The sequence below is a fragment of the Lithobates pipiens genome, unplaced genomic scaffold (assembly GCF_037356315.1).
Source record: "Lithobates pipiens isolate NorthernLeopardFrog02 unplaced genomic scaffold, aLitPip1_a1.2 Scaffold_25, whole genome shotgun sequence".
NCBI classification, from domain to species: domain Eukaryota; kingdom Metazoa; phylum Chordata; class Amphibia; order Anura; family Ranidae; genus Lithobates; species Lithobates pipiens.
This window is the reverse complement of record NW_027507787.1, coordinates 222,546,359-222,565,733: the sequence shown is the minus strand read 5'-3', so window position 1 is coordinate 222,565,733 and position 19,375 is coordinate 222,546,359. Positions and strand designations below refer to the sequence as shown.

The 19,375-nt window shown below is 42.3% G+C and overlaps 1 protein-coding gene across 1 annotated transcript in view; it reads left to right on the top strand.

The window, feature by feature from the left end:
* Positions 1-19,005, top strand: part of HMX2 (H6 family homeobox 2) — a 61,497-nt gene extending 42,492 nt beyond the window's left edge. Inside the window, exons 2-3 of the mRNA XM_077455579.1 lie at positions 14,689-14,963; positions 17,570-19,005. Coding sequence (XP_077311705.1) covers positions 14,689-14,963; positions 17,570-18,051 — 757 coding nt within the window. The 3' untranslated portion in view covers positions 18,052-19,005. The remainder of the gene's footprint in view (positions 1-14,688; positions 14,964-17,569) is intronic.
* The last annotated feature ends 370 nt before the right edge of the window (positions 19,006-19,375 follow it).

Sequence of the window (19,375 nt, the reverse complement as noted above, 5' to 3'; positions counted from 1 at the left end):
GTGTGTTCCAGGATAACCATGAGGTGTGTTCCAGGATTACCTTTAGGTGTCTTCTAGGATCACCATCAGGTGTGTTCCAACATCACCAGCAAATGTGTTTCAGAATCACCAGCAGATGTGATGCAGAATCACCATCAGGTGTGTTCCAGGATAACTATCAGGCGTGTTCCAGAATTACCATCAGGTGTTTTCTAGGATCACCATTAGGTGTATTCCAGCATCACCAGCACATGTGTTACAGAATCACCAGCAGATGTGATCCAGGGTCGCCAGCAGGCATGTTCCAGGATCATCAGTGGGTGTCTTCTAGGATCACCATCAGGTGTGTTCCAGCATCACCACCACATGTGTTTCAGAATCCCCAGCAGATGTGATCCAGAATCACCAGCAGATGTGATCCAGAATCACCAGCAGATGTGATCCAGGATCTCCAGCAGGCATGTTCCAGGATCACCAGCAGGTGTCTTCTAGGATCACCATCAGGTGTGTTCCAGCATCACCAGCAAATGTGTTTCAGAATCACCAGCAGATGTGATCCAGTATCACCAGAAGATGTGATCCAGGATCACTAGCAGGTGTGTTCCAGGATCACCAGCAGGTGTCTTCTAAGATCACCATCAAGTGTGTTCCAGCATCACCAGAATGTGTTCTAAGATCTTCAGATTACTGTCAAGAGACAATAAGGCAGACTATATAGAACTTTACAGAAATGTCTGAATGTAAAGCTGAAATAATGTCTGTGGACATTTTAAAAAGAGATGAACTGAAGTAAATACATGGACTGCAACTGCTGGACTTTTTCTGAAAGTGCTGGATACTGTACCTGCCTGTCTCTGACTTCAATACTGTCAGCTGCATATCAAAGCAGGCACCTGGTAAAGTCAGAGGAAACTCCAGATCTGGGTACTTGTTCTGGGTCAGTGATTCATAAAGCATTGAGGTAGTCTATGTATTGTATCTTGTCAGCACAGGTTTTAAGTTTGCACAGAAATGTTTAATTAATGTTTTGCTGAATTTATTGAGACTCAAAAAGGGTGCCTATGGAAGGACTGATGGTTAGTAGTAACCCTAAATCTCAGATGAACCTCCTCCAAGGCTATAATAAGAAATGCTGACATCTACAGGCAATGCACTGAAAACTTCTCATCAACAACCCGGGACCCGGCCTGCTCCTGGGCGGAGGGCTGCTTCATCACTTGGGCCATACAAGGAGAAATGTTCCAAGCTGACAGAGCCAAGAGCCACCATGAGGCCTATTTATTAAGCTCTCTGATCTGTTTGCCGACACAAATTCACTTTCTGTGACTATTTTCTTCATTGTGTTCATCGCAGCATTTTTACGATCAATATCGATGTTCTGTGGTTTCAATTTGCTGCTCTTTGATGGCCTCATCATTCCACATCTTTTCAGCATTTTTGCTGCTTTTTTTTTTTTTACATTTTGGATAGTGCTAGAAAGCGTAAGAACCCCTGTCAGGTTTTTACTGCTGCCTGTGCCCACAATGGGGAAATATCCCCTAACTTCTTGTCTTGGGAACCATACACATCTCCTTTTTATTTCTTTTTTTAAGATATTATATTATATTATCTATATATCTATTATTCTATCTATCTATCTATCTATCTATCTATCTATCTATCTATCTATCTATCTATCTATCTATTATTTCTCTCTCTCTTGTATTTTCCTTTATCCATTTATCTATCTATGTATGCATCTATGTGTCTATGGGGTTGATTTCATGAAACTGAAGAGTGCATCTGATACAGCTCTGCATGGTAGCCAATCAGCTTCTAAATTCAGCTTGTTCAACTAAGGTTTGACAATAACATCTGGAAGCTGATTGGTTTCTATGCAGGGCTGCACCAGATTTTGCACTCTGCAGCTTTAGTAAATCAACCCCTGTGTCTCTCTTGCATTTAGTCATATCTATCTATCTCTCTATCTATCTATCTATCTATCTATCTATCTATCTATCTATCTATCTATCTATCTATCTATCTATCTATCTATCTATCTATCTATCTATCTATCTATCTCTCTGTCTATCTATCTATCTATCTATCTATCTATCTATCTATCTATCTATCTATCTATCTATCTATCTATCTATCTATCTATCTGTCTATCTAACTATCACTTCCTCTTTCTTTTATCTTTATATCTTTATATCTATATATATATATCTATACATGGTATATCATATTTTTATTTGTCTCTCTCTCATCTTTTCCTTTATCCATATATCTCTTTGTTTATCTATCTATCTATCTATCTATCTATCTATCTATCTATCTATCTATCTATCTATCCATATCACTCCCTCTCTCTCTCTCTCCCCCCCCCCCCCAAATATCCCCTAACTTCCTGCCTTGGGAACCACATAAATCCCCTTTTTATTTCTTTTTTTAAGATATTATAATATATTATTTTATTCTATCTATCTATCTATCTATCTATCTATCTATCTATCTATCTATCTATCTATCTATCAATCAATCTATCTATCTATCTATCAATCAATCTATCTATCTACCTATCTATCTTTCTAGCTATTATTTTTCCGTTCCTTTATCTATTTATCCATCTATGTATGCATGTTTCTCGCTCTCTCTAATCTATTTCTATCTATCTATCTATCTATCTATCTATCTATCTATCTATCTATCTATCTATCTAACTATCTATTATTTCTCTCTCTCTTGTATTTTCCTTTATCCATTTATCTATCTATGTATGCATCTATGTGTCTATGGGGTTGATTTCATGAAACTGAAGAGTGCATAATCTGATACAGCTCCGCATGGTAGCCAATCAGCTTCTAAATTCAGCTTGTTCAACTAAGGTTTGACAATAACATCTGGAAGCTGATTGGTTTCTATGCAGGGCTGCACCAGATTTTGCACTCTGCAGCTTTAGTAAATCAACCCCTGTGTCTCTCTTGCATCTAGTCAGACTCATATCTATCTGTCTATCTATCTATCTATCTATCTATCTATCTATCTATCTATCTATCTATCTATCTATCTATCTATCTGTCTGTCTGTCTGTCTGTCTATCTATCTATCTATCTTTCTATCGCTCTATCTATCTTTCTTTCTATCTATCTATCTATCTGTCTAACTATCACTCCCTCTTTCTTTTATCTTTCTATCTTTTTATCTATCCGTCTTTCTATCTATATATCTATGTATACATGGTATATCATTTTTTTATTTGTCTCTCTCTCATCTTTTCCTTTATCCATATATTTGTTTATCTATCTATCTATCTATCTATCTATCTATCTATCTATCTATCTATCTATCTATCTATCTATCTATCTATCTATCTATCTATCTATCTATCTCTCTTTCATTTTTATATATCCACTCTGTTGTTGCTGAGTAGTTGACAGTGAAAAGTTGGAAGTTTTAATGAATGGAAAATGTAGCCTGCATTGGAACATGCACTGCTCCGGACTGACATCCACCCATCAAGGCATTCGATCAGTGGCGGCACTTACCCCCTCTAGGGCGCGGGCTTCTCCTCCTTCCTCGGCTTCACAGCGGCACGGCGTGGCTTCCCCCTGCCTCTCATTCCTCCTCCTCCTCGGTGGCCAATAGGATTGCTACTCCTCTCAGCCAATCGGGTCTCAGGACCCGCTTCCAGAGCCGGGATTGGCTGGGAGGAGAATCAGGAAGACAATAGTAAATATTAATTCGCTATAGTCACATAACTGGGTGGGCTCAGGGCGCAGTGTTCTGCGCCCCCAAGCCCACCCTTTTTTTTTTTAAGCCAATTAGCCACTGTAAATGTTTGCTTTGGGGTTCATTGCTGCAAAAACTTCAGTTTTAAACTGGAAGTGCAGGTCCTGCAGACCGATGTGTGTCTTCTAAATGGGATGAAGAGTTTTATGACAGATAATGAACAAGGATATTACAATTGTTTGTACTTTTTTATACCTGGAAATACATTTTCTATAGATATATCCCTATAGATTGTCTTTTTTTTGTTGTAAGCTTTTCCAGTTCCTAATATGGGGAGTTTAGTGATGTACAGACACGAGCGGGAGGAGGGAAGATCGAGCGGAGCATAGTTCACTTTTCTTTTTTTTTTTTCTTCGAATCAATTAGTCCATTAATTAAATCTATCAAGTGAGTATTTAAAGATTCTACTTCTGCTCAAAGAACGGTGCTCATGTGACGGACATTTAACAACATTACCGGCACTTTATTCGATAACGTGCGCATAATAGACCGGTTTGAAGTTAATGAAAATATCATTTGAAAACACCCCGACATTTGTCTTTATCGATTTCTATAGTGTCCAGTCATTTTCTTATTTTTTTTTTTACATGAATGCGGAATATAAAGACGCCGTGTAATTTTCAAAAAGCAGAAAAAGATGCTTGAAGGAAAACCTGAACTGTTAAAGTCTCTCCTTCTGAAAATACTAGTTCCCTGGCCTGAGGGCTGATGTCTGAGTCAATGAGCTGCAAGAAGTTTGCAGATCAGTGGCGGCTGGTGGGTTCTTCTTTTTTTTTGGGGGGGTGGCAAACAAACAACACCCTCCCCCCGGTGGCGTGGCACTGAAACAGCACCCCGCGCGCGCACGGTTCGGCACTTACTTGCCCGCTCGCATGGCAGGGCTGTGGGCAGCTTCTCCGGCTTTCTCCACCGCGTGTCTCTTCTACCCAAAGCGCTAGGCATCCAATAGGAACGCCTTACCTCTTTGGCCTAATCGGGAAACAGGCCTCACAGACCTGCCTCCTGGTTGGCGGGGTGTGATAATAATGGAAATTCATTGGCTGCTGCTCAGCAGATGCCTGGGCCGCCCCCACCCCTTTTTTGAACTGATGGGGCCCCGGGTCCAGTACAGGAAGGCTGGCTCTATTGCCTTATCAGCGGCCCTGGCTTTCGTGGCAGGAATTATGCCCCGTAGTTGGTGTACTAGGAATAGTGCCTTGTATCAGTGGGGGGAATAGTGTCCCAAGGGGCCTGATTAAAGCAAAGGGGCCACATGAGGCCCCTGGGCCGCAGTTTGGAGGCCGCTGCCCTAATGCATAGACATAGTAATGGTCTTTACCTGTGACTACCTTGAGACTGTAGGACAGTACAGTCAGCCCTCTCGCTCAGCAGATGCCTGGGCCCCCACCCCCTTTTGAATTGCTGGGTCCCGGGTCCAGTACTGGGGGGCTGGTTGAAACTGCCTTATCAGTGGCTCTGTCTGAAACCCAATGACTTGCAGAACCAAGAGTACATGTTTATGTTGGAGGAGGACCAGAAGGAGCAAAGACCTTAGCTGGTTAAACAAGGGGGACCAATAGCAATGGCAAAAGGCTTAATAACCCATTCAATCGATAAGCCCCCCAGTGGTGGGCAGTGGGGTCTGCACTACAATACAATCCGCAATACATCTGACATGGTCTCCAATTCCTGCAATCTTTCATTTTTTTCCCCCTAGGGTGGCCAAGGTGCAGACACGGGTTTTCGGCTATATTTTATATTTCTGCATAAACACACATGACCGTATCCCCTAACACATAGACGTAGCCATGATCTTTACCTATGACGACCTCGAGAAGCCTGTTAGTAAATCAGATATTTTACTACAGAAGCCAGCCTGCGGACGCCTAAAAATAGCCACGCGCTCTGACCAGATAAGGGGCATTGTGGGGGGATCAATAAACCATTTCCACCAAATGCAACATTAATTCATGAATCTTTTTTCTCTTACTCCCCCCCCCCCCCAATAAAGATGACAGGTAATCCGATGAGCTGGGGGGCTGGGTGACAGGCACGGCTGCTGGCATTGGGTGATGGTGTAAGAGGGTTCCTTTATGAAATAGCATTGTCTCAGGTTCCAGGCGCCAGACGCTCGTCTCTCATCCAGCAATCATACACACTAAGAGGGAAGGGAGGGGGGATATTAGGGAAGAAAAATAAAACTTATATGCACAATCTCTGTTTTTTTTTTTTTTTTTTTTGCTGAATTAATGTCTTTGCTTTTTTTTTTTTTTTTTTTTTTTTAAAGAACCAGTACATCTAAAATTCAATCTGCTAATTAAAATGTATGCATACCACGCCTGGAACCCCCATATCTGTCAGACTTGGCAATCACCATGACTTTGATAATGGAAATTGATAAAACAAAATCTGAAATGGGAATTGTATAATTTCTTCTTATTAAATATAATAGAGAGAAAGGAGGTCGGATAAAGTTGTATTGGCTGGGATTAGGAAGTCGTGGGTGCGTCATCAAATAGCTCCATTCAGCAGCAGGAATTTGTTATACACGTGTTCAGTTTTGGAAAGCTCTCTGGAAATTTTTAACATGAGGTGACGGCAATTAAATTTCATTTTTAGTCCTTATGTTAAAAAAATAAAAAAATAAAAATATTTTAAGGAAAAATTTTAAAGATGTGCAGCAGATGCCATTGTATTCTGTAAAGTCCTGCTGTCATTGCCAAGTAGTTACATGCAATGGAAAATCAATGGTGCCTTTTAAATAAAATCTATAACTGTATGAAAAGAAGTTGGGAGCTCTGCCCTGTGCCCGGACAAAAATTCAAAATGGCTAACCCGAATACCAATAGAATGGCAAAAAAACAAAAATGTATTTCTTATTATTGAACTGCTGTATGCTAAAAATCTTTACTTTGTTTTTGGTGACAGAATATTACATGAAATAACTAATCTTTGTATAATGATTTATTAAAAGAAATAATAATAATAATAATAATATCTTAATAGTGCATCGTGTGCAAATTTAATTCTATTTTTAAAAATATTTTCTATCCATTAAAAATAACATAATAGTGCATCATGTGCAAATTTAATTCTACTTTCTTTTTTTATTTTCTATCCATTAAAAATAACTTAATAGTGCATCATGTGCAAATTTAATTCTATTTTTTTTTATATATTTTTTATATTTTCTATCCATTACAAATAACTTAATAGTGCATCATGTGCAAATTTAATTCTATTTTTTTTATATATATTTTTTATATTTTCTATCCATTAAAAATAACTTAATAGTGCGTCATGCGCAAATTTTATTCTATTTTTTTATATATTCTATCCATTAAAAATAACTTAATAGTGCATCATGTGCAAATTGAATTCAATTTTTTTTTATATGTGAACTGGCAATATTTAAAAAATATTTTTTTAAATATTGCCAGTTCACATGTTGTTTTGAAATAAGCAGCAGCTTCATATGGGACAATATCTCATGTTATATTGTATTTTTCAAAAACTAGTAGACGATTGTCCATAAAGCGCGGAGGGGTGTTCATTGTGGGTGGGTGATTAGAACATCGGATTTTACTGTATTTTTTTATACTTTTTTTTATATTTTTTATATATTTTTTATATTTTCTATACATTAAAAATAACTTAATAGTGCATCATGTGCAAATTTAATTCTATTTTTCTTTTTTTTATATATATATTTTCTATACATTAAAAATAACTTAATAGTGCATCATGTGCAAATGAAATTCAATTTTTTTAAATATTTTCTATCCATTAAAAATAACTTATTAGTGCATCATGTGCAAGTTAAATTCATTTTTTTTTTTAAATATTTTCTAACCATTAAAAATAACCTAATAGTGCATCATGTGCAAATTAAATTCTGTGTTTTTTAATTTCTATCCTGGTTTACTAAGCAGGTTAAAAAAAAAAAAAATTAAAGCAGTATTAAATCCAAAAGCAAACATTCATTTTGCAGTTTACAAATCCTTACATGTGATGGATGCATTGGTTTTCTGTTTTAGGCTTTCTTTCCTTTATTGTCATCTGTTGATCCCACAACAGAACAAGCTATTCTGCATATGTAGCAGTTACACGGTTGAGACAAACCATTTTCCACTGGCATGTAAAACCTTTATCCCAAAAAGAATAAAGTAACTGCTTATAAAGAATTAGCTGGAGTTTGGCTTCAACTTGTTAGTGTATCTAAATCATCTAGTACATTGTCCAGAGGTGCCTCTGTGCTCCTTCTTCTAGAGTGGGGGCATTCTACATTCTAATACAGAAGGTATGTTACTGGCCAAATCATCAGGTGAAAACAGAGGGAAAACGCCAAAAAAAAAAGAAAAAACAAACGCAGCCACCACATCTAATGATCGGTAAGCCGCATTATATTCAATTTTTGGGTTTAATATTACTTTAACCAACTGAAATTATTGTTAATCTTTGCTTGCCTTGACTGACACACTGATTCAAACACAGCAACCTTCTATCTTATAAAAAGGAGTTATGACTGTCAGTTAAGTGCTACAACCAATCACGTTTAGAGCAGGGCGTGGTTCCATAAGCATACTTACATGCAGTGGCATCGCTAGGGGGTGGCTTTTGGGGCTATAGTCCAGAATCTGGGGCCCATAGCTCCGAGTCTCTGCAGGGGTCCCCAAGGAGAGGGGAGGCTCTCTGGGGACTCTGATGCAGGGGGGAGGCTCTCTGGGGGCCCTGATTTAAGGGGGAGGCTCTCTGGGGACCCTAGTTTAAGGAGGAGGCTCTTTGGGGACCCTGATTTAAGGGGGAGGCTGTCTGGGGACCCTGGTTTAAGGGGGAGGATCTCTGGAAGCTCCGATGCAAGGGGGAGGTTCTCTGGGGATCCTAATGTAAGGTGGGCTCTTTGGGGACCCTGATGCAGGGGGGAGGCTCTCTGGGGACCCTGATGTAAGGGGGGCTCTCTAGGGACACTGATGTAAGTGAGGGACTCTCTGGGGACCCTGATGCAGGGGGAGGCTCTCTGGGGACACTGATGTAAGTGGGGGGGCTCTCTGGGGACCCTGATTTAAGGGGGAGGCTCCCTGGTGACCCTGATTTAAGAGGGAGGCTCTCTCGGGACCCTGATTTTAGGGGGAGGCTCTCTGGGGACCATGATTTAAGGGGGGGCTCTCTGGGGACCCTGATTTAAGGAAGAGGCTCTCTGGGGACCTTGATGTAAGTGGGGGGCTCTCTGGTGACCCTGAAGTAAGGGAGAGGCTCTCCGGGGACCCTGATTTAAGGGGGAGGCTCTCTGAGGACCTTGATTTAAGAGGGGCTTTCTTGGGACCCTGATGTAAGTGGGGTCGGCTCTCTGGGGACTCTGATTTAAGGGGGAGGCTCTCTGAGGACCTTGATTTAAGGGGAGGCTCTCTGGGGACCCTAATTTAAGGGGGGGCTCTCTGGGGACCCTGATTTAAGGGGGAGGCTCTCTGGGAACCCTGATTTAAGGGGGAGGCTCTCTGGGGACCATGATTTAAGGGGGATGCTCTCTGGTGACCCTGGTTTAACGGGGAGGCTTTCTGGGGACCCTGATTTAAGGGGGAGGCTCTCTGGGGACCCTGATTTAAGGGGGAGGCTCTCTGAGGACCTTGATTTAAGGGGAGGCTCTCTGGGGACCCTGATTTAAGGGGGAGGCTTTCTGGGGACCCTGATTTAAGCGGGAGGCTCTCTGAGGACCTTGATTTAAGGGGAGGCTCTCTAGGGACCCTGATTTAAGGGGGAGGCTCTCTGAGGACCTTGATTTAAGGGGAGGCTCTCTGGGGACCCTGATTTAAGGGGGAGGCTTTCTGGGGACCCTGATTTAAGGGGGAGGCTCTCTGAGGACCTTGATTTAAGGGGAGGCTCTCTAGGGACCCTGATTTAAGGGGGAGGCTCTCTGGGGACCCTGATTTAAGGGGGAGGCTCTCTGAGGACCTTGATTTAAGGGGAGGCTCTCTGGGGACCCTGATTTAAGGGGGAGGCTTTCTGGGGACCCTGATTTAAGGGGGAGGCTTTCTGGGGACCCTGATTTAAGGGGAGGCTCTCTGGGGACCCTGATGTAAGGGGGGGGGGGCTCTCTGGGGATATATACACACACATATATTATATACAGTACATGTGTATGTCCTCCCAAGCGTATGACTTTCTTTACTACATTGCTATGGGCTCTAGCCCCAGATCTTTTGTAGATCTAGAAATGCCCCTGCTTACATGCATTTATAATGCATTTTCTGTGTATTTTTAGTCTTTTTTTTCCCTATTTACATGTATTTGCAGAGTGTTTGCAGTGCATTTTTTTTTTTTTTGCATTTTTTTTTTTGTACCATGCTGCATTTATGTGCATTCACATGCATTTTGGAGCCTTCAGATGCAAAAAAAATACTTTTTTTTTTTTTTGCATGTGAATGGTGTAAACCAGGCTCATTCATTTATCTTGTATATGTGTTTGCACTTTGTTTAAAAATGCATTCTGCTATAAATGAGCACCTTAGATTAAATATTGTATTTACTGCACATTTCTGCTGCTTTTGTGTTTAAAAATTCTACAGACCACCTCTGGCCTTTAGTGGGGGGGGGGGGGGGGGGGGGGGTTCATCACTCCTGGGCCCAACATTTAAGTTACAATCCTCTAAGGCTGGGCTGACATATATGCAAATTTGGATGCGTTTTTTAACCGCGTCCAATTTGCAAAGCACGTGAATGTATTTGGGTTTCAATGGAGAGTCGGTTCGCACATGGGGGGGGGGGGGGTGACCACGGTGCAGTTTTGAAAAGGGTTCCTTTGCGTTTTTGGGTCTGGCTCAGGTGCGAATTCAGGGAAAAATTTGCACCTGAATTGCACCTGAACCGGTGAACAGAAACGCACCGGACTCCGGACTGCAAAACCGCAGCCGCATATATGTGAACCCAGCCTAACCTGGGAGACAGGGGTTTATTTACTAAGACTGGAGAGTGCAAAATCTGGTGCAGCTGTGCATGCTAGCCAATCGGGTTCCAGGTTTTTTTTTGGCAACGCTTAAAGAGTAACCTATTAGATTGTAAGCTCTTCTGAGCAGGGCCCTCTTAATCTTCTTGTATTTTATTGTATTATAACTGTATTGTCTCCTTTTTATAGTGTAAAGCGCTGCGTAAACTGTTGGCGCTATAGAAATCCTGTATAATAATAATAATAATAACTCCACTTTTGTTGAGAAAAATACATTCCCCTCTGGGTGATCTATGTGCATTTCAAGGATTTTAACAAACGTTGCTGCAGATTCCTACCTTTTGCTATTCTGAAGGAATAGCTGTTTGCTTGTCTGTGTCCATGTGCCATCTGTATGGGAGTGGTTTTATAATTATCAATCAGCTGCTGCACCTGCAGGGCTCTAATAAGACAAGCTGCAGGGTCTTCGATTGAAAGGGAAGGTTCGCGGCTTCCCCTTGAGCGTATCTCACCAAAAATAACATTTCTGTTGCAGGAGATGCTCAAAATCTGACTTGTATCTTAGTGCAGACTTCTGGAAAAATCAGTAAGCCAATCACACAAGCAGGAAATTACGTTCTGTACACCGTCTATGTACAGAACGCCTCCAGGTTGCCATATTGCATTTTCCAGAAAACGACAGAGCTGCAGATTGAAAAGGAAATGTCATTTTTAATAATATTCAATTACAGTATGACTTGTGTCACAATTTTATACGCTATATTATTATTATTTTTTTTATTTGCTAACTTTTTTCCCACAAAAGTGGAGTTACCCTTTAACCGCTTCAGCCCCCGGAAGATTTTACCCCCTTCCTGCCCAGAGCACTTTTCTGCGATTCGGCACTGCGTCGCTTTAACTGACAATTGTGCGGTCGCGCGAAGTTGCGCCCAAACAATATTGACGTTCTTTTTTCCCCACAAATAGAGCTTTCTGTTGGTGGTATTTGTATCACCTCTGCGGTTTTTATTTTTTGCACTATAAACATAAAAAAAAGAGCGACAATTTTGAAAAAAAACATTTTTTTTTAATTTTTTGCTATAATAATTATGCCCAAAAATATTTTAAAAACGATTTTTTTCCCTCAGTTTAGGCCAATGTGTATTATTCTACATATTTTTGATTTAAAAAAAATCGCAATAAGCGTATATTGATTGGTTTGCGCAAAAGTTATAGCGTCTATAAAATAGGGGATAGTTTTATGGCATTTTATTATTATTATTATTATTTTTACTAGTAATGACGGCGATCTGCGATTTTTATCAGGAGTGCGACATTATGGTGGACACATCGGACACTTTTGACACATTTTTTGGACTATTGGCATTTTTACAGCGATCGGTGCTATAAAAATGCATCAATTACTATAAAAATGTCACTGGCCGGGAAGGGGTTAACACTAGGGGGGCGATCAAGGGATTAAAGCGGGAGTTCCGCCGTTTTTTTTTTTAAAGACAGCAGCTACAAATACTGCAGCTCCTGACTTTTAAAATAAGGACACTTTCCCGCCCAGTGCGCCCGCGATGTCGGCACCCGAAGCCGATCTCTCGATCGTCTCTCGGGTGCTGCCGCATCCATCTTAGGTATGGGAATCAGTAAGTGGAGCCTTGCGGCTTCACTTCCCGGTTCCCTTCTGCGCATGCGCGAGTCGCGCTGCACAATAAAGATGGTCCCCGCTGTCTCTGGGATCCGTGTGTTTCCCAGCAGACAGCGGGGGACCCGCAGGAAGTGGCGTAAATATCCGCAGATTCTGCGGATATCTTGCCGGAAGTGGGTGCAAATACCTGTACTGTACAGGTATCTGCATCCCCCTCCCCCCTGAAAGGTGCCAATTATGGAGGGGGGGGTGGAGCTCGGCTTTAACTGTGTTCCCTAGTGTGTGTTCTAACTGAAGGGGGAGGGGACTGTGTAGTGGAAGAGATAGATCGCTGTTCATACTTTGTATGAACAGACAATCTGTCTCTTCTCCCCTCAGAGAACCGGAAACTGTGTTTACACACACAAATCCCGGTTCTCCATGTGCCACGGGCGATCAAGGGAGCCGGGCACACGCATTGGCTCCGTGGGCGAGCAGGGGGCGCGCGTGCAGGCGAAGCGACGTTACATAACGTTGTTTCGCCCAGCCGAGCCATTATTGCCGCTGTGCGACTGTGGCAGCTGGTCGGCAACTGGTTAATTGAACAAGCCGAGGTTAGGAGCTGATTGGCTACTGTGCACAACTGCACCAGATTTCTACATTTTTAGTAAATCGAACCCAGAGTTCCATTTCTCCCTTTTTAGATAAAATTAGGTAGGTTCACTGAGCTCACAGCTGGCCTGGAGAGAAGGTAGGTGGATTTGGGGGAATGGGGTAGACCTGAATCCTTAGTCCATGTTATTTTTCTGTTGTATTTTTTTGTCTTTTTTGTTTTTTGTACTAAAGCATGTCATGTTTGTTTGTTTTTTTGTAATTGTTATCTTTTATACAACAATAAATATTTTGTTTTAAAAAAAGAACACTGGCAACAAAATGTAAAAAATCACAGCAAAGTCCAAATTAATTTTCCCGTAAAGTGCAATAAATGAACAATAACACAACATACCAATTAGCATTTTTTTATTATTATTGAATATTTTTTTTTATTATTATTATTATTTATTAACCCAAGTGTGACTCTAGCCTAAATGTTTTTTTTTTTTTTGTGGGTAGCTGACACAGTTTAATGAAACAAACCGGGCACAGGGATTCATTTACTGAAAGAAAAGTGGCACAATGGTGGATCTGTTGTCAACAGCAACCCGGAAGGTTTTATCTTCCAGATGAGAAAAGATTATTGATAACAGCTCCACTTGTTCCAATACTATAGAAATACAGAGCTGCCTTGCCCAGATTGTCCTCTGCTCTTGCTTCCAATGTTGTGCACACAGATTGTTTATTACGGGTATTTAGATTTGTGCAGGCAATTTTTATGTATTTTATGTTCACATCAGTCCCTGCCCCCAGGAGCTTACACTCTAAGGTCTCTTTCTCACATATACATAATAGAGCTAAATTAGACTGGAGTTAATTAACCTACCAGCATATATTTGGAGTGTGGGAATTCCATGCAAGCACAGGGAGAGCATGCAAACTCCATGCAGATAGTGTCCCGGTTGGGATTCAAGGACCTCAGTAGATCAAACCTGAAGCAAGCAGCCATGTAAGCCCCCAGGAGCTTACAATCTAAGGTCCATATCTCACATATACATACTAGGGCCAATTTATAGAGGAGTTAATTAACCTGCCACAGCATATCTTTGGCATGTGGGGGAAATCACATGCAAGCATAGGCAGAGCATGCAAACTCCATGCAGATAGTGTCCTGGTTGGGATTCAAGGACATCAGGAGATCTAACCTGGCGCCTGCAGCCATGTAAGCCCCCAGGAGCAATATAAGATCCCTTAATACATAATAGGGCCAATTTATAGAGGAGTTAATTAAGCCACCACAGCATATCTTTGGCATGTGGGGGGAAATCACATGCAAGCACAGGCAGAACATGCAAACTCCATGCAGATAGTGTCCTGGTTGGGATTCAAGGACCCCAGGAGAGCTAACCTGAACTCCTTTCACCTGCAGTGATCTGAGATGCCTTCTCATCCACTGCTATGCCATCCCTACCACTGATAACAGGTGTATGGGGGCTGTGAGCCTACCCTGGAATTTCAATTTTTCCGGGGCTGTCTGCAGCCTGTGATTGGTCCTCTGGAGCTGTGAGTGTCATGCAAATGTAGCCACACCAGCAGGCAGTCTAGAGATCAGTGGGGACTTTAGTGCTGAGGAGGGGAGGGAGTGTAGCCTGTGTGTGCAAACTGGAAGCCAAGACACCCCCCAATAAAAAGAAATAATAATAAAATATAGCAACCCCCCCCCCCCCCACCCCCACCACCTCCTCCCACCACACCTTCTCCCTGCATCTCCATCATCCTCATCCTCTCCTCTTTCTTCCTATGTACTCAGGATGAGCAGCAAGGAAGAGGTCACTAAGTGCGCCCCAGCCACCCTCTCCAGCTTCACCATCCAGTCCATCCTGCAGGGCACCACATCTGAGCGGGGACGTGCCAAGCCTTGTGCCAGGGAGCCCATCACCAGCAGAGAGCCCAGCCCCAGCTCATCATCAGAGGACGAGGACCAGGACGAGGGATGGAGAGGAGGCACATGCTTCTGTTCTGAATCAGCCGGAAAGGAGCCCAGGGAACCAGCCGTACATACCTGCAACCAGCACAGGTGTCTCAGTGAGTACCTACCTTTACTGGGTATGGGGAACCAAGGGGAGGGGATAATGTGTCTGAGTGAGAATCTACCTTTACTGGGCATGGGGAACCAAGGGGAGGGGGTAATGCTTCTCAGTGAGTGCCTACCTTTACTGGGTATACATGGCACCAAAGGTATGGGTCACTCTGTCTCAGTAAGTAACTACCTTTATGGGGAACCAAGGGGAGAGGGCAATGCGTCTCAGTGAGAACTTACCTTAACTGGGCATATAGGGCACCAAGGGGAGAGGGTAATTTGTCCAGGTGAAAACCTACCTTATCTGTGCATAGGACTCCAAGGGGACAGGGCACTCTGTATCACTAAGTAGTTACCTTAACTGTGACCTTAACTGGACTTTGTCTTAGTGAGTACCTACCTTAGCTGGGCGTGGGGTTACCGAGGGGAGGGGGCATTCTGTCTCAGTGAGACCCTATCTTAACTGACTGGGGCAACCTGGTTAAGGGGCACTCTGTTTTAGTAAGTAGTTTAATTAACTGGGACCTTAACTGGACTTTATCTTAATGAGTACGTACCTTAACTGGGCATTGGTCATCCAGGGAAATGGACATTTTGTCCCAGTGAGCACCTACATTAATCGGACATAGTGCAGTCTGGGAAAGGGGTACTCTGTCTCAGTGGGCACCTAAGTGAATTGGACATGGGGCACCCAGGGCAAGGGGTACTCCGTCTCAGTGATCACCTGCCTTAATCGGACATGGGGGCCCCAGGGGAAGTGGCACTCTGTCTAAATGATCACCTACCTTTACTGGGCATGGTGCACCCGGGGAAGGGGTACTCTGTCTCAGTGATCACCTGCCTTAATCGGACATGGTGCACCCAGGGGAAGGGGCACTTTATCCCAGTGAGCACCTACCTTATTTGAACATGGTGCACCCAGGGGAAGGGGCACTCTTTCCCAGTGAGCACCCACCTTACCTGGGCATGGGGCACTCCGTGATCCACCTGCCAGCCCCCTGCCAGGACCCAGCCTGGGTTTTATTAGGCTTGGTGCGGCGTTTAGTGCTGTGTACCGTCCTCTTTTATATTAGGCAGTAAAAGAGATGAGATGAAAATGTCAGGAGGAGGCTGAGCTGTGATGGAGGCTCACACTGACACCAACCTCCCGGAGTCCTCCTCAATCTGCCCAGTGTGACACCACTGTGCTTCCTGCCCTGAATAATTCACCACACAGGATAATGTGCTCTCATCCATCGCCCCCCCATTCATCTCCACCATAGACAAGTACACCGGCCTGGGGGAGGGGGGGGGGGACACCACAGGGTTAATAATGGAACATAGGGAGAAAGAAAATGTCATCAATCAAACCCAGACAAATCCTTCTCTATGGATTCTGCTGCTTACTAATAAAGCAGAGAGATAAGGACATACAGTGCATAATAGACAGATAAATGGTGGGATGGATGGATGGATGGAGAGAGAGAGAGAGAGAAGGAGAGAGAGAAGGAGAGAGAGAGAGAGATGGATAAAGGAATATACGGGAGAGACAAATACTAAATAGATATACCATGTATAGATAGATAAATATATCGATAGAAAGATGGATAGATAAAAAGATATAAAGATAAGAGAGAGATAAATAGATGAGAGAGAGATAGATAGACAGATAGATAGATAGATAGATAGATAGATAGATAGATAGATAGATAGATAGATAGATAGATAGATAGATAGATAGATAGATAGATAGATAGACAGACAGACAGACAGACAGATAGATAGATAGATAGATAGATAGATAGATAAGCAGATAATTGAATAAAGATATAGAGAAGAGAGAGAAAAATAATAGATAATAGATAGATTGATAACTGGATAAAGGAATAGATAAAAGCGAGAAAAAATAATGAATATAAATATGATGGATAGATAAATATACAGATAGTAAGATTGACTGATAGATAGATAGATAGATAGATAGATAGATAGATAGATAGATAGATAGATAATTGTTTTAATGCTAATTTAAGGTAGAAATTGTATATATGTTTTGTTTTTGTGACGTACTGTGCTATAAATTCTATGTATGTCACTAAGCAAATATATATATAAAGATATTATATCTATCTATCTATCTATCTATCTATATATATATATATATATATATATATATATATATATATACACAGTAATTTGAAAAATTGAGATTGCATAGAAAAAGAATATAAAATTAGCAAATGCTAAATACATTCACACGTGCGGATATATATATATATATATATATATATATATATATATATATATATATATATATATATATATATATATATATATATATATATATATATATGTGTGTGTGTGTTTATAATATATATAATAATAATACTATATATATATATATATATAGTCTATAACTGATGAAAGTACCAGTGATTCTATAGCTGGCACACAGGGTGCCCCCACTCATACAGGGGATAAGCGCTTTATGTGGCCCTCCTGGCTCAGGAGAGTGTCAGATTAGCCCCTTGTAGCGCCCCGGTGCCCCCCGCAGAGAGGGCATTAACGATCTCGGTGCCCGGTGGGACTCCCAGGCTGACACTGACCGGCTTGTTCTCTCTTTCTTTGGCAGACAATTCCCGGGGATCGCACGGTTCAGAGAGGAGCCCCCAGGACTACCCTAGGGACCGGGAGAGACATCGCACCCCTTCATCCGGGGACAAGCAGGGCTGCTCCAAGAAGAAGACCCGGACGGTGTTCTCCAGGAGCCAAGTCTACCAGCTGGAGTCCACCTTTGACATGAAGAGGTACCTGAGCAGCTCGGAGAGGGCATGCCTGGCCTCCAGCCTCCAGCTGACAGAGACCCAGGTGAAGACCTGGTTCCAGAACCGCAGGAACAAATGGAAAAGGCAACTGTCCGCCGAGCTCGAGGCTGCCAACATGGCACACGCCTCTGCACAGACTCTTGTAAGCATGCCACTGGTATTCAGGGACAATTCAATCCTGAGGGTCCCAGTACCCAGGTCTATAGCCTTCCCTGCCCCTCTCTATTACCCTGGCAGCAACATGTCCTTGCCACTCTATAATTTATACAACAGCAAGCTGGACTACTGAACTGTGCCCCAGTCCTGCCCTCTGGACTACTGAATGGTGCCCGGGTCCTGCCCTCTGGACTACTGAACGGTGCCCCAGTCCTGCCCTCTGCACTACCCAGCAGTGCCGCAGTCCTGCCCTCTGGCTACTGAACGGTGCCGCAGTCCTGCCCTCTCGAACTACTGAACAGGGCCCCAGTCCTGCCCTCTGGACTACTGAACAGTGCCCCAGTCCTGCCCTCTGGACTACTGAACAGTGCCCCAGTCCTGCCCTCTGGACTACTGAGCAGTGCCGCAGTCCTGCCCTCTGGACTACCGGTGTACCTGTTCTGCCCTCTGGACTACTGAGCAGTGTCCCAGTCCTACCCTCTGGACTACTGAACAGGGCCCAGTCCTGCCCTCTGGACTACTGAACAGTGCCGCAGTCCTGCCCTCTGGACTACCGGTGTACCTGTTCTGCCCTCTGGACTACTGAGTAGTGCTCCAGTCCTGCCCTCTGGACTACTGAACAGGGCCCCAGTCCTGCCCTCTTGGACTACTAATCAGGGCCTCAGTCCTGCCCTCTGGACTACTAAGCAGTGCCCCAATCCTGCCCTCTGGACTACCAGTGTCCCTGTTCTGCCCTCAAAAACCACAATGGAAGATACACCAGACCTAGGTCTCCTTTGTCCCGCCTTGCTGCGACAATTTTTTTTTTTAATGTATTATCATTTGGTATTTGACAATTTTATTATATATAATTTTTTATTACCTCTCCCCACCTATTCCCTTTCTCTGTACAAAAGGACTGCACGAATATTTAACCCTTGTCCTGACGACTGACTGGCACAGATGCCTATGTGGAATAAGGGAAAGCGTCAATCTTTGTACATAGTATTTTTTATTTTTTTTTAATAAATATGTTTTAAACTGGTTGGCAAGATTGCTCTCCTAATGTTTTCAAGAAAAATTTACTAAATATATGTGGGGAGGAATGCTGTGGAAAATAATATACATATATATATATATATATATATATATATATATATATATATATATATATATATATATATAGTATTATTTCATTAAGATATATATATATATATATATATATATGTCAACGAAATAATACTTCAATTAAATAATATTATATTTTCAAAACTTCAATTCATATCAATGAATACATTTTTTTTATTTCATATTTTGTGCTTTAATTCTATGTAACAGTAAAATGACAACCAAAACAACAACAATCACATTTATATTCATTATTATTTCATTGGTAGAAAAAAAAATACATGCTCAGTTTATCCCAACAATTTAAATACCCCCCCCCCCCCCCCCCCCTTTGCTCCAAGACTGTCGTT